The sequence below is a fragment of the Sceloporus occidentalis genome, unplaced genomic scaffold (genome assembly GCF_023333645.1).
Source record: "Sceloporus occidentalis isolate IW3139 unplaced genomic scaffold, rSceOcc1.0.p SCAF_11, whole genome shotgun sequence".
Lineage (NCBI taxonomy): Eukaryota > Metazoa > Chordata > Lepidosauria > Squamata > Phrynosomatidae > Sceloporus > Sceloporus occidentalis.
Genome location: NW_028316991.1, coordinates 18,309,540 through 18,325,004, shown reverse-complemented (window position 1 = coordinate 18,325,004; position 15,465 = coordinate 18,309,540). Strand labels below are relative to the sequence as shown.

The window sequence follows — 15,465 nt, the reverse complement described above, 5'->3', positions numbered from 1 at the left end:
TCATTTCTTCTTTAACTTATCCAGCTCCCACTGAACGACCTAAAAAGAAATAGATTAGAACGCCGTGAAAAACAGAGAAACCTCACATAAATAGTCGTTCTCATATGTTCTTACAAAAAAAAGAATAGTCACACAAAAAAAAAAAAAAGCTGTTCCAATGTTGTGTCGGAGGAAGACTCACGACGTAGGCCGAGGTCAAGGCCAGGATTATAGAACGTTCATCACTCACTTGGCTAAGCAGGAACGTCTAGATGATTTTTAGGTTGGGAATGAGCCTGAATATGACAAGTGTTTAAACAAACTAAATTAGGCATGGTCCAGAGCCCCCCACAAAGGGAACGTGAAGACGTGAAGAGTATACACCTCTTTACTGCCGCCAAAGTACACAAGTCATCCACAAAGAAAACCCATTTAGAAGACGTAACCCCCGGTATTCACTTGTCAGGGAACTTTAAGGTGGGTGCTTTGGATTGGACAAGACCCAAGCAGGAAAGTACTGCACTGAGTACACTGAACCCTAAACGATGGAACCAACTGGCCTTGGATGGGTTCATGGCAGCACGGGGTCATCTCTTTGTGATGCTACCACCTCAAGTCCAGTATTTCTCTGGTCCTGGGGGAAAAATATTTAACCAGAGAGGTACTCGGTCACCTTGGAGAGGTAAAGCTGTAAACCTGGGCATTTAGTGCTGCTATAATTAACCGAAGCCATGACCTGGCAGCAAAGGGATTCTCCCCCGGTCCGTTCCCCCGTGTCCCTGTTAAGGACATCAGAGCCCTTATAGATGGGTCAGAAGGCAGACACAAGAAACAGCACCACAAAGCATAATAAAATAAGCGTAGAGTGCAAGCGAACGACACAGAGGAGGGAATGAGCTAAAATGCTAAATCCTGTATAATAACCATTAGCGCGCAATCACACACGATGAGAATCTGGGCCGAGAGTCCACGCAGTGCGCGACATTAAGACTAAAACAAGGACAGAACATCGCTACCCGAGAGCGTCACTCGCCGGAGGACATTCTTTTTTGGTGTAGATGATGAATGCGTTCTGGTCCATTTCCACCCAATAATACACGACGGATCGATGACATCCACACAAAAGCAGCGGCTCTGCCCGGCTGAATTCAGACAAGCGTGCTTACAAGTCAAACACGCATGTATTTGCTTGGAGACGGGGGGGGGGTGGCTGCGTGACATGTGCTATACTATCATTAAGAAACAAGAGTGGAGGAGAATAGATTTGCTAAAACAAACATGATCCTCTTGGCCCAATTTGTGCCGCTGCCACTTTATACAGCATGCGTGAAGATATCGGGGTCTATTCACTAAAGGGGACGTTTGCAAGAGGGCTGCGGCTTTAATTCCCTTACTCCACTATTATATAGGGCCGGCGGTAGCCGATTTATCAAGCGAGAAGAGCTGAGCTGGCCTCGTCTAACACAATGTGTATGGAGACTTTCAAGAAGCTTTAGCGATTTGGCTATACATTGTACAGGGCCGGCAAAGCTCTTTCTGCAGCAGCTCACTGGGGTGGGATCTTCATAACGTATAGTGATCAGAAACCACAACTTTCCTGCAAACTCATTTTAATGAACAGACCCAGTTGTGTCCTCAACCCCCCCCCCCCCACTACTTAAGACCCCCACTCACCTTGTGTGTTACCTAAAAGCTGGACACTGCATTGCTCCCCAGGTGAACGCGTTCTTACCTGTTTGGCGTTATTACCCGCAGCTTTCTTCATTTCATCGATCAGCCCTCTCGAGGTTTTCAGATCCTAAACATGTAGAAAAACAAGAGCAGGCGTAAGAAGCGATCGTCGTAGCGCAGGCCGCGAACACCGAGGTGGTCCGCACGCAATCCAGAAGACAACCCAAAACTGCTTTAACGCAAAAACAAACTCACTTATTTCTTTCGCTATGGATTTCAAAGGGGCCACCGAGAGCTTCTTCCAAAATAAATGTGGAGGGATTAACCCTTTATAACGTAAAGCGACATTGGGGAGCTAAAGAGTCACGTCTTGGGAGATGTTGGTCCATATATCTGGACTGCGCAGGTGGAGCCTGATCTAAATGAAAGTAGCCATGGCCAAACAAGCCTCACCCCACTTATTACAAGACGTGCCCTATCCACACATCTAACCCAGAGGTGGATTTTGGTGTAGAAAGCCTAAAAACAACAAAGCAAACGTCCTGCTGTAAGACATATTCGACAAGCAGAGAGATGACAGAGCTGCACAGAGCATCGCGGCAGAGTAAGCGTCCGCTCACAGCAGGCCCGTCGTTATTTACAGCATGAACGGAAAAATATTCTGTGACTATTTAGGATTAAATTAAATCAGGCATATTTGTGTACGAAATGCAATCGTTGCAGCTCGAGGCTGGAATCACTGAACAGTCGGCTATAGTTTAATGGCATAAACTGTCACGGTAAGTCACGAGTCCCGAGAGAGACACAATTCACAGGGGTTCAAACGCCGCAGACGCTATTACAACAACAGAACCAAGAGCACTCGCAACCGGCAAATAGTGCATCCGATTCCCCCAAACGAATCGGTCGGTCGGTGCTCAGCAAACCAAAAGGGTCAGACGCTCCGGACCCCTCTCCCGAGAACGTACACTCTATGAAGGTGAGCGGCACTCAATAGCGGGGAAATAAAGCTAGTCGACTCTAGCAGTAATAGTATAAATGTATTAATCCCAGGTGAAATATTAAAAGGGCACCAAGTCGGACGCGCTTAACGTGTTTTCGCTCAAAGTTCTTAATCATAAGAACTCCGCCTTCGTGGATTTAACAACAGAACAACTAAACACTGGGGAGGACTGACAGAGAGAGAACTGTCCTCTTAAACACAAAGTGTTATATATCACCAAGGCACAGCTCCGATAGAGAGCATTCTGTGCCGGAGGTCACAAGCGGCTCCAATGACGATACACACACACACAGAAACAGAAGGTGACGGCAGATAAGAATCATTCAGCCCATTTTTTCCCGACTCAAAGCCCAATGAGTCCTTGGTCTGGTCCCATAGTCAGGATAAAGTTATGCCTACCCCATGCATGTGTAAACACATTGTATTAGCTCCCACCACTTCTGCTGTGCACTGTTCAATGTATCTACCACTCTCCCAGTAGAGAAGAACTATCTTACATTATACCTAATCCTCTGATCCTCTAGTCTTAGACTAAGCTCCTCTATTTACTTAAATCGGCCATTTGAATTGTTCAACCCCCATGTCCACCCTGTTGCAGGGCACCAAATAAATGGAACACTTACCAGGGTAATCAATGGTTGGAACATAAGCCTGCACTACAAAGCTGCCTTTTTAATACACAAAAAAGCGAGCCATCATCTAGCAAGTCATCTACGCTGAACACTTTGTTTCTAACGCCCTACAGTTTCTTTTGTGTAATGTACGACGTATAAAGAAATGACTTAGAAATGCCAATTTACAAGACCTTTAAAAGAATTTTGGACACGTCAAACAGCCGCTGGCTGCAAGCCGCAAAGCAGGGGTGGCTGTCACCAACGCCGTATTTCTTAAGCGTTTTGGATACGACCTCCTTCAGCATCTGCAAATAAAAGAAAATCAAGTCAATACCCATAACGGAGAAATGTAACTTATATATTCACTGGTCTTGTAATGACAGACTTGAGAGAACTGCCTAAAAAATTAATTAGGAAGTTAAGGTGAAAATAAAATATGAATACTTAATGAAGAATGATTATTAAGCACTTGAAGGGAGTCAAAAGAACAAGATGTTCTATGACCCTTGTTACTTGTATGACACTGGTGGGGCACCGATAAATCCATCTCGGGCTAAACTTACAGTATGGTCTCTATGGGGCTGCCAAAGCATTGGGACCACCAGTCTAAAGATGCACCCTCCTGTATACCCTTTTTTGACCCAAAGCCCTCTGCCCTTCCCTGGTGCTCCTCTTTTCTATGTCAGTATGATTGCTACAAAACACAATGTGCAATTTTTTTCTAAAAGGCCCCCTCCAGATATCAGGTCTATATACGCATAAAACATTTCCGCAGAGCCATGACCCCTAGGCCACGTCAAAACCTCTGAAGTTTTTTTATGAGCCTGGTTCAGTTACATTCCTATCAAATGGTTATTACTTCCTTGCAGAAGCTCACTGGGGTTGGGCCATTCATGGTATATAGGGAAGTCAATGAGATGAAACTGCAACTCTCCTGTAAACCTTTTGTAAATAAACCCCATTTAGGACCCGAAAGCTCTACACCTCAGCCTAAGGATAGATCCCCTACATTATCGCGATCAGAGGGTCTGACTTTCTTCAATGAAATCTTTTACCCGGTTATGTTTTTGAGATCTCGACTCCTTTCTCTCCTGTTCCGGATTTGAAGCTTGCGTTGCCGGAGGCGGCTTATTAGACAGAGATTGCATTTGGCTGTTTGGAGGGTGAGCAGTTGAAGGAACCAAAGCCACTTTTTCAGGACGCGTCTTCGTGACCCTGGACAGTTGCCGACACCCGCTGCCTTCACTCGCAAGGGACAGCAGGGAATCGGAGCTCTCGGATTTTGCAAGTCTGGTTGACCATGAAATATAAATGGGGAGAAAAAAAATGCAATGCGTTAACGTCTACATTTTTGTGGGGGGGGGGGGGTAGCAGAGAGCTCGCAAAACAACCTAATTTCAATGACAATAAGCCGCATCGTAGTTTCTCAATCGAAAGCTTAATGTACTTTACCTCTTGCTGGCGTAGAGTCCTTCGAGATCCTTCGAACGGCGTTTGAGCCGCAACGGGTCTGCCCGAAGATCACCCTGCAGCGACTCGCCATCGGGCACGCTGCCCGGCTCAGACAGCACCGCCGGGGACGGCAGGGGGCTTAACGCGAAGGGAACGGGGCAGCACTCTCTCGTGCAGGTGGTCTGGGTTTCATAGCGGATGAGACGAGGACTGGAGCTCCACAAAGCCCCACGTCGCGGTCCAAAGCTTTGCGATGATCAAGACAGTACCTAAAGAGAGGAAACAAAAGCCATCGGACGTCTTAGTCCCAGGGGAGCCGCGAGAAGTGATCTTATTTTAGCGAGGTTTGGGATTTTCAGATGTAGAAGCAGAGTCAAAGTTACATTAGGTGAAGAAGCTCTGACAGTTTAGTATACGTGGAGGTGGCCGTGAATGTTCATTTATTTTTAGCTCTGGGACAAGGTATTTTTTTAAGCCGCCTGGCCAGAACTGGGCAAAGCCACCTTTAGAGGGACTTCTACTTTCGGGACTAGAGATGGCCGCAAAAGGCTGCTAGCTGTAAGAAGCATGAATTATTGGTTTGATCATTATTGATGATACATATAATAAAATCAGTTATTGCGCGCTACAAATTTGACACAAGTGATTTTAAGTGACCAAACCCACCAGCGCTAAAAACGTCACACGTTCCTACGCTGATCGACACAACTAAAAGAAGAATGGATTCCGACCAGAATCTTAAATACATGATTCAGATACAACGCAATTCAGTACAGAGGACACTACTCGAGGGCCATGGTAATGACATTCGGCTGCTTTCTCAAAAGGCAAGCCTTTGAGTTTCCGCAGGGTAAGCCTGGGCGTTAAAAGGAAGGCGTTCTCACTGGAAGAGGCAAGAAAATGAAACTGTTAATGGAAGAATATATGAAATAGTGCTTCAATCAGTTGAATACTGTAAATAGGAGCCTGAGGGACTGAAAAATGCACTTTTATTTAGTTTCGAAACATTCTATCAAAATATATCCAAATTACTGAGAACTTCCTAGGTTATCAATGAAAGTTAAAAAAATGTAAAGTTCCAGCTAATTGATGAGAAGCAAGATTAGGTTGAACAGAGACACCTAGTGGACGCCGGTGGAATCAGCGCATTTACTTATCTTCATACCAACTTTCACCAACCTCTTGTACTTTTCATGTATTCCGACAACTGCATATTAATCACACGTATGTGTTCTAGCGCCAAATCTACAAGTCTGACCCCTCATCATATTTCCTAATCACCCAGAAGGACCCTCTGCCGCACGTAAAGACTTCATTGGATAAGCAGGACTTCATTGCCATGAAGAATCAGCTCAGTGGTAGCGTTTGCGCAGGGAAAGTAGAATGTATTTAACGCTTACAGAAAAATACGGTTTTCATAGGAAGTGTGACATTCACACAATTTTTTTCTAGAATGTGTCAGTTTTATTCTTAGGTGTTGGTGACCACAACCTACAGCGCTGCTCTGCAACAGGTGGGATACCTTCTCACAGAAAGAAACCGATCCCATTCATATATCCCCCATAGTACAGGAAAGCACTTTATAGGAGGTGGTCTGCCAACGTTTGTAAAAGACATAGTCTTATTGCTCTTATAATGATGAAGGCATCTCCGTGCGTTCATTTGGCAAGCACAGATCATACGCGCCCCTGATACAATGGCATTGGACCTGGAGGCAGTTAAGCTGCCTACGAAAGGGGTATTTTAATACTGTGTCACGTTGGTAGCAAACATTGGATCTTTCAGGTAAACACAGGGTATCTAAATACAAAGTTACCCCTAATCATGCAAAGGAACATTTATATCCACTCACCCTCTTTGAATCTGCAAAGGCTGTAGTTCCCCGATTGCCAACCCTTGCGGAGTGAAATATTTCAGCAGCTCTTTAGCGTCTAGCGAGGTTATTCCTTCCTTCTGACTATCCTTGCGCCCAAGCAAGTGCTCGGCTGAACTGGAAAGGATAGAAGCTCTGCGGGGGAGAAGGTGATGTATAACGACAACGCCTCAACCATTACTACCTATTCTAGGATAACCACAGGCGGACGAAAAGGAAAGGAAAATATAAAGATTAGAAAGCGGTCACTTAGCCCTAAATCTCTACGTTACTCCGTGTGCCAAAAGCAGTACTATCTTGATGTAATGCAGGGGCAGCAGACTATCTGCCCCCCCAGAAGATGTTGAACTATGGCTTCTATGATGATCAGCCTCAGGTATTGTGCTTTTAATGCTAGCTGGGCATTATTTCTATGGCTATGGCTAAAACAGAAATAGAGTAAAAAAAGTGGACCTTTGTTACCTTATCCTTTGCTTTGTTTTCTCAAAATTCTCCAGGTTCTGGGAGAACGTGTCTTTCCGGCCACTCCGCTGGGTTTGAGATCATCGTTTTCGATTCTGAAATAATAAGGGTAAATAAATATGATTTTTGATGAAAATGTAACGCTCTCCATTCCCACACACACACCGGTATGTATTGGGTTTAAACACACGTGAAGCTAAGGCACGTAACCTTCCAACAACCTATATGGATAACTGTAGTTAAAGAAACTTGCAGTCATTTTAAAGGAGTTTGTAGCACCAGAGCTCAAGAATGAGGGACATTAATACTTTTTTATGATTTACACAGCTCAACGTGAGCTCGGGGACCCATCCGCAACCTATCAAGCCGGCCTGCTAGAGAGGGTAACTCGCCAACGAAAGGAGTGGAAACACTCTGCATGGCATAAGGAAGACCTGGAAACACGGAATGACGTTTGGCACCAGCAGAGATGGGAAACTTTTCGGGGGGAAAAAACATTTTTCATTTTTTTCCCTGAAAAACTGAAACAAAATGGCTTGTGGAATATGTTCTTCTACAGTGGATAAATAATACGTTTACGACACGGCATTCAAACTATATTACATGAAGACCTTTATGAAAAGGTCTTCATGTAATATAGCAAATCTGATTGGACGATTCTGATCGCGCTGCCCGTCCAATCCATGGAGGAGGATTAGAGGATTTTTTTTTTTTATATAGTTTATTTATTTTGTTGCATTTGAGGGAGGGGGGGTTACCTGTTCTCATGTATAGCTGATATTTTTCTTAATATATACATAGTTATATAGGCTGAAAAAAAGACATGCGTCCATCAAGTTCAGCCTTTCCTATATCGGTTAATTTCCTATACAGACCTTGTTTACAAACACAAAAAAAGTATTAAAAATAAAATTGAGTTTATTTGCTGAATAAGTTGTACTTTTATTTCATCATACTTATATATACCCTGCATTTCATGTTCCCAGCGTAACAAAATAATGTAACATTTCTAAAACTAATCCACTCTGCATTTTTTTTTTCTTGAAAATTTACATTTTTTTTAGGAAAAAAACAAAAAAAACTTTTCTTCCCATGGCTTTAAAATAGTTGGAAATGTTACATCTCTAGGTACCAGTACTCATATAGAATTAAAAGCCCCTACGCACACGATAATCAGAGTTTCCGGGTCATTTTCTTAATTCTTCCCTGGGTCGTTTCCAGCATACCGAGCGGCATTCAAGGTCATTTCAGCGTAAATGAAAACAGAAGACGCCCGTACCTGCAGGAGCCGCTCCAGAAACCGGCAATCTCCAGAGGAGCGTCGGACCCGGTATGGCTTAAGCCCTCGAAAAATCCGAAGACACCTTCCCTGGTAATTGTTAACAATGTCTTTAGAGCGGCGACGCTAGGCATAGCTTTGCTCCGTTCTTAAAACAAAGAGAAAATGTTGTACGAAAGGGATGGAATTTTTAAAGCGAATCCGTCACGAAGAATTGAATGGCCTGCGACGTCCAACACTTACTAAGTATTCTTCACTGCCAAGGCCTGCGAACGCGCTAAAGCCTTCTCTCTCGCCACAATCGTATTGCCGTGATAATGCTGGAGGCCGCTCAGTGCGTTAACTTGATTATCTAAAAAGACAAAGGCAGGCGATCGGTGTTCCCAATACCATGGTGCTGAATACAGAAGAAGCTATTAAGCTGCCCTAAGGATAGGTATTTTACGTTTATTGTCCAGAAGTTCATTGTTATTGGTGCAAATTCATCACAAAGAAACTACTAATACAAGCGGGTGTCCAACCTGCGGCCCTCCAGCTGCTGCAGGACTACATCTCCCATAATACTCTTTCAGCTAAGGTGCTGAAGAGGAGGATGGGAGATGTAGTCCTGCAGCAGCTGGGGGGCCGCAGGTTGGACACTCTTGTGCTAATAGTTATAACGATTAATTAAAAAAACCTGGCTTATACTTCAGACATCAGGATACTTACTTTTTTTTTGGGGGGGGGGGGTCGGTCGAAATGCATTAGAGTAGCGCTAAAGTGTGCAAAGAGTTAACTATTTAGAACTTGTAGATAAGTGGAATGACCTTTTCAGTAGACCTAGTAGGGTTTAATGGGGTGAGGGTACGATCCTCAACAAAAGACAAGGACCTTGTAAGGGTTAAATCCTTGCAGATGGTAGAAAACTGGAAATATATATATATTTGGTTTTGCCATTAAAACTGTGCGTTCCTATGTTTAAATCATCGAAGCATTGTTTTGCATGATTTCAATATCTAGTCTATTGCAATTTCCACCAGACTGGATATGACGCTGCTATATAAAACGATTAATAATAATAATAATAATAATAATGAAGGACAGGACAGCCAGCGACTTACTTTTGCTTTCATCTGATGGGTTAGATTTCAGCCTGTGGAGCAGTAAAGCAAGGGACGCAGCTCCATTGATCTGGCTGGCGGAGTGAAGCATTGTTAACGTACACAATCCGTTGTCTTTCCCTTGAATGAGGAAGAAATAGCTGCAATGCTCCCCCTTTAACTCCATACCTGGAACTTCAACGAAAACCAAGAATAAAAATAACTCTGGTTACAGCCAATTACACAATTCTTGCTAAAATTCATGACCATTTATACACAAAACAGTCCGTTTCTAACGTTAGTAGGACTCCCATAGATAAAAGCATTAAATGCAGAAAGCATGTAGAGAAAAATACCATTATTGTCCACAACTCCATATTTCAAACAATGATAAAAGGCTTCCGAAGGGGCTTTGAAGGCTTCGAGGACTTCCGGAAATGAGGAACTGGGCTCGCCTTTTTTATTTGATGGTATATCTTAAAGTCTAAGAAATACGGAAAGAGTATGGTAGCCGGTCTCTTACCTTTAATCTCTTTGGGTTTCCTAGACATGTATTCCCTCCACTTTTTAGTACTCCGTTGAAGGGCAGGTGGAATGGGCAGGCTGCATACATTACAGGGCAATGTAAATATGGCCCCCACCTGGAACATTAAATAAAATCGCTAAGAAAAAAGGCTGCAGAACGGACACCATCTTGTACCCAAGTTAAGCTGCTCTAGCACTTTCCCCAAATTCTATATATTTTTCCGCTCTATATATAGTGTCGGATACAGTAGGTTAGCATTGAAGACATTTTGTTCGCATAATTGCCTTTATCTGGAGACTCGGAGGTGGCCATCGCTGTCAGCCATGTGATATTTTGAACAACGTCCTCTGCACACTCGCCACACAGAGGTGATTCTTTATGGCAAAGCCAAAGCCATTAGTGTTAACAGCTAATGACGTTGGGATGCTCAAACGTTTGCGCGCTCTGATTAAATATTTGATCGCTGTAAATTCGTATTCGTAAATTCATATAAACACAATAAATAACACCAAGGTCATGCTGTGTGCACTATGGCATGGAGACGGCTAGTGAGGACACTCAGACTTGGCAAAGTGTGTTCTAGAAAGTACACAATGTGTTACAATACAACGTGTGCTCCTGCAAACAGTGCTCATCAATTACCTTTTCATTCAAGGAGCACAGCTGGTCTAACATGAGCTTGGATTTTCCACGCACGCAGTTTGTCGTCAGAGATCTAGAGATCGAGCTAAAGAAATGCGTTCCTTTCAAACATAATGCCCGCTGTAAATCACATTTCAACTGCTAGCTTAACATTTTCTAATGGCAGACATATAAGATCCCACTGACCATAAAAAGAACTGGGAAAATATCTACATATAGGACAAAAAAGGCAATGAGGGGGGCAAATCTAAAGAGATGCGTAAATCCCGGATACAAAAGCTTTTTAGTTTCACTGTAAAATCAAAGTACCCCAAAACACTCAGTGTTATAGCAATTGTTAGCGCTGTGAAGGGTTTGGTTAAGAAAATAAAAAGGATACAGTTCAAATGAAACATTTGATATAAAGTAGGAAGGAATTTCTGAAGTAGCCACCATCTGAACAAATTCCAGCAACGATCCATAGTAGTGAAAAACCTGCAAAGATACAAGAAAAAAAACCAAAACTATAATCACATCAGCGAAGTAAGCGCATCTGTGATCAAAGGAAACTTTACACGATACTTTACACTATTAAACCGACTGGGTCCGTCTTACCTCCGGAAGTAAAGCTCTCCGGGTCCTATCTGCGCTGGTCTCCGTAACACGGTTAAGCCTTAAGAAATGGGGCTGCTCGGTGCCGTCTGAGACAGATCGTATACAGAACTCCGGGAACTCAACCTGAGAACTAAACTAGAGGATTGGGGGAAATGTTTTACATAACACTATCTTAATAATCATCGGACTGCTATTTCTAGAAAGTTAAACAAAATTAAAGTTTGTCTCAATCAGTACAGTATTGGAATCTCACAAGAAGCCGGCGGCCGTCACCGTCTGTACCAGTAGCTCTTAACATGTAAGAATCTTATTGTCAAACTGTATACTGTCAGTTTTTATTGTTTGGTTCCCCCTATTCTAATAGTGCTAAGGAGTTGCTGGTGTTCTATAAATGGATATTTTAAAACTAGTATCTAAACGAAGTTGAATTAACATAAAATAGCACGATATACTTATTAATAAAATGCCTTTTATCGCCCCAAAGAGTTTGGCATCTTAGAGCAGGACATGATTTACATTTAAAAAGTGCAAATATTTTAGACACATGTCCATATACCAAAGAAAACCACAAAATATTTTGTAACTTCCAAGAAGCAAAATAAAAGTCTTACTTTTCTCTCGCTTATCTCAACGGGCCCTCTCCATAATTCCTGGGGGTCGATTAATGCGCTGACACGATCTGTTGGCACGATGCATGCGGACAGGTAATTCGCAATCTGCTGCCATCTGGGGAAAGATATATTGTAAAGCTGTTAACCTGCATGGTGTAAAAAATGTGACCATTTCATTTGTAGTTATTTATATTCATGCAATTTCTAATATTAAAAAAATATATATATATTTATTTATTTTTTAATCAAAATAAGACATCAAAATAATGTTTTGGAAATGAAGAATGGGATCCTTGTTGTGAAATATAACTTTAAATAAAAAAAAAAAAAAGGATGTTACTTATGTTTCCATGCATTATAACTAATGTCACATATCAAAACCTTGTGTGTGCCCCGACATTTTCATTTTTTAAGGTTTTTGTTAAATTATTTCCTATTAGACACATCTATCTGTGTTTCCATTTTGCTGCAAATCACTACGGGAGTTCTGTATAACGTTTTGAAGGGGACTTTGCTTTACTAGTTAAACATGGTTGAGAAATAACACAATGCTTCGTCAAACACTACAGAAGAGGTTTCTTTGGCTTACCTGCAGCGCGGCCCATCGAAGCAGCAGCAAAGTCTGCAACGTGTCCGTTAATTAAGAAGCCAAACGAAACCTTACCCTTTGTGATCTTTCGTGACGATGGTGATTTTGGCAGAGTGCCATTCCTTTAGATGTTTGATGGCACCAATCGCAGGAATACAGTCCTTCAATCTTGGAGCCTCTGAAGATATTAACAGGACATCGACCAAAGCTCGCCCTGGAAAAAAGATTGAGATCGATCAAAATCTCACAACCCCTAGTATATTACTATGTGCTACGCCTTATGTTTGTCCCCCCATTCCCTCTAGATTGTAAGCTTGCGAGCCGAGCCTCTCCACCTAATGTATCGGTTTGTCTTAGTCTGTCAATTCTTGTCTTGTCAGATCCCTCGAATATATGCATTGTATTAAGCGCTGCGTAAACTGTTGGCACTATATAAATAAGATAATAAAGAATAATTGCTGCCCTGTGGCTTTAGCCAGATACATTATTATTTAAAATAAAACTTCACTGAATCTACAGCTATCCCCAAAGTATGAAGCCTCAGCTCTACTAGACACAACAGTCAATGCTTAAGACATTAAAGCTAATGTGTGACTCTTAGACAAGACAAAAGGCTAATTCAAAGGCATAAACATTACAGCAAAGGCAACATATCCAGTAAAATGGCAACAAAATCTATGGTAAAACGTAGACCCGCGCCTAACCCGCGAGTTAAAGAAGAAGTCTTGCTAGTTCCTCTGTATTATTTGTTCAAAGCTAGTCCATTTAAATAAATGTATCTGCTGCAAATGAAATAAATAACATTACCTGGTGCAGGCAGCTTGTCCGATAGCTGGTGAAGAAGTTCTGCGGACTCTTCAAACAAACTGAGCAACAGGAGGGGAAAAAAAAACAACAAACATGCTTAGCCAATGCTATAGAAACATATAAAAATATAAAAAGCACTACTGCTTTGGTTACACTTTTGGAACGATAAAGAACTAGCTGTTTAAATACTTTGTCTGGGTTATATACTATGCCTGATATCACTCTTTGCCTCTTAATTGGTTGGTCCATGGTATATATCAGATGCAGTCCTGCAACAGCTGGAGGGCTGCAGGTTGGACACCCCTGGTGTATATAGAATGTTTAAAAATGATCACAGCGTAAAAGCCTTTGGTCATACTTGGATTGAGTAACTGAATCCCGGCTGCTGTCATCATCCTCTTCTTCTGGATTCTGAAGGGCGCTTAAGCATTCTTCAATGGAGCTCTGAGCCGGGTCTTCTGCATCATCAGACGCAGCGTCGGGGCTCAAATCCTCCCACTCGGAGCTGGAAAACTGAGCAGAAGACAAAATGGTCAAATAAAACAGTAAGGCGTACATCATTCGAGAGAAAAAAAAAAAAGGAAGGTTTGATGGATTTTTACCTGGAAAGGTCCATGGACGGCCTGAAAAGCACAAAACCACCTTCTTGAGACTGGATTTCCAGTTAGTGAACAGGCTGGGGGGGGGGGGAATAAAAAGTATTTGTTTGGAAATCTTATTCTCAGACAGATTCACATTTATAACAGAACAAGAAGCTCGAAGAAATGTCAGGGAACGGGGTCGCACCCAGAGGTCGGAGCAAGATAAGGCAAAGTCTATTGACATAAATCAAGATATGAAAATAGTGCCTGCTCCTGATTCATAGGAAAAGTAAGCAGCGCAACAACTACAAAAAGAAAACCATCATATAGGGCAGGAGCGTCCAACCTGCGGCAGGACTACATCTCCCATAATGATCTTTGAGCCAAGGGAATGGCTGGGGCAGATGGGAGATGTAGTTCTGCAGCAGCTGGAGGGCCGTAGGTTGGACACTTCTGATATAGGGAGAAACCGCTGGCACGATCATTTATAAAGTCTGCACTAGCCCACGCAATGCTATACATTCCGAACAGGAGTCTAAGAGGCCATTATGGTATTTTAGGGGCCCCAAAAGCATCCACCCATATAGAGTAATAAAACACAGAACATTTCTCGTCATTTAAACGTTAATATTTCACCTGGGAAAGTCTTTGTATATTTGGCGCTGTATTCCTTCAGCTGGGAATAAACATTCTGCACAAACTCCAAACCTAAAAATGAAAAAAATATATATACTAATCAAACATTTTAAAGGGCGCAAAGACAGCAAAGCTTGCAATCTGACTGTGTGATAAATACCCCGATGCCGTATCCATCGCGGGTATGTAGCACCCATCTTTCTGAACGTCGCAGGCAATAAACCCAGGATCAGGGAAGCCTGTGGTTTGGTAAGGCTGGCGGTGACGTAATTCCCATGTTTACTCCTCATTTTACAAATCACATCATCACGTCAAGTCTTTGCAAGCCAAAAAAAGTTCACATTTAATGGGTTTTACTCAGTCTTGGGTTTCTGTTTATCTTATTACATGTATTCTTACGATGTACAGGCTTTAAAATCAGTTCAAAACCCCTTATATAATGATCCTGAGACTGTATTTAATAACATTACATCACACCGACTTGTGCGGAGCAAGTACCGAGCTAAATGGTTCTTGTAACCAGACGATGCAATTTTATATCATAAGGCCCACTAAATAATCATCATGGAGGCTCAGACGTTAAAGGGCAGGAAGAGATCAGGACAGGCGCGTTTCCCCGCTCAGATTCTTCTCTCGCTATAACTATTAAGTACGAGATCACTGGGAAGGTTGATCGGTAGGAGGACATGCTGCGCTCATGGATTTGGTTTGCCGGGGATGCTGCGATTTGTGACACCAGAACAGGTGGAAGGATGAAAACCTGCTGTAGGTATGGATCATGCTGGGGCTGGGGCTGGGAGAAAGGCTTTGCCTGAATGTCCTTTAAATACAGCACCTGGGTACCCAGCCTGACCTCCAGCATGCAGACCCCGGGAATACACGGAGGAAGCCGGATACTCTGTCAGCTCAGTACCTGGAGGGACGAGCTTCTTATCCCGACCGCCCTGCAGCCCCCCTCTCCCAGCTGACTAACAGCACAAAGCGCTCCATGTAACAGGACGGGGCCCGGGACGGTCCGAACGCTCAGTCCAGGCCCGATCCACTCGGCAAGCACTGAGCTCCGGGAA

At 42.9% G+C, this 15,465-nt stretch overlaps 1 protein-coding gene across 1 annotated transcript; it reads right to left on the bottom strand.

Annotated features, from left to right (window-relative positions):
* LOC149305655 (mdm2-binding protein-like) lies at positions 1-15,394 on the bottom strand. The gene is given in 24 exon segments (XM_089477275.1): positions 1-39; positions 1,712-1,777; positions 3,459-3,572; positions 4,323-4,557; positions 4,720-4,946; positions 4,949-4,988; positions 5,501-5,602; positions 6,572-6,727; positions 7,055-7,095; positions 7,097-7,199; positions 8,334-8,481; positions 9,434-9,607; positions 9,936-10,053; positions 10,581-10,653; positions 10,960-11,054; positions 11,175-11,309; positions 11,786-11,900; positions 12,450-12,588; positions 13,182-13,240; positions 13,540-13,694; positions 13,784-13,857; positions 14,399-14,470; positions 15,312-15,345; positions 15,347-15,394. Coding segments are annotated over 24 exon segments (2,556 nt in total). The 5' UTR covers positions 15,389-15,394.
* Positions 15,395-15,465: the final 71 nt, after the last annotated feature.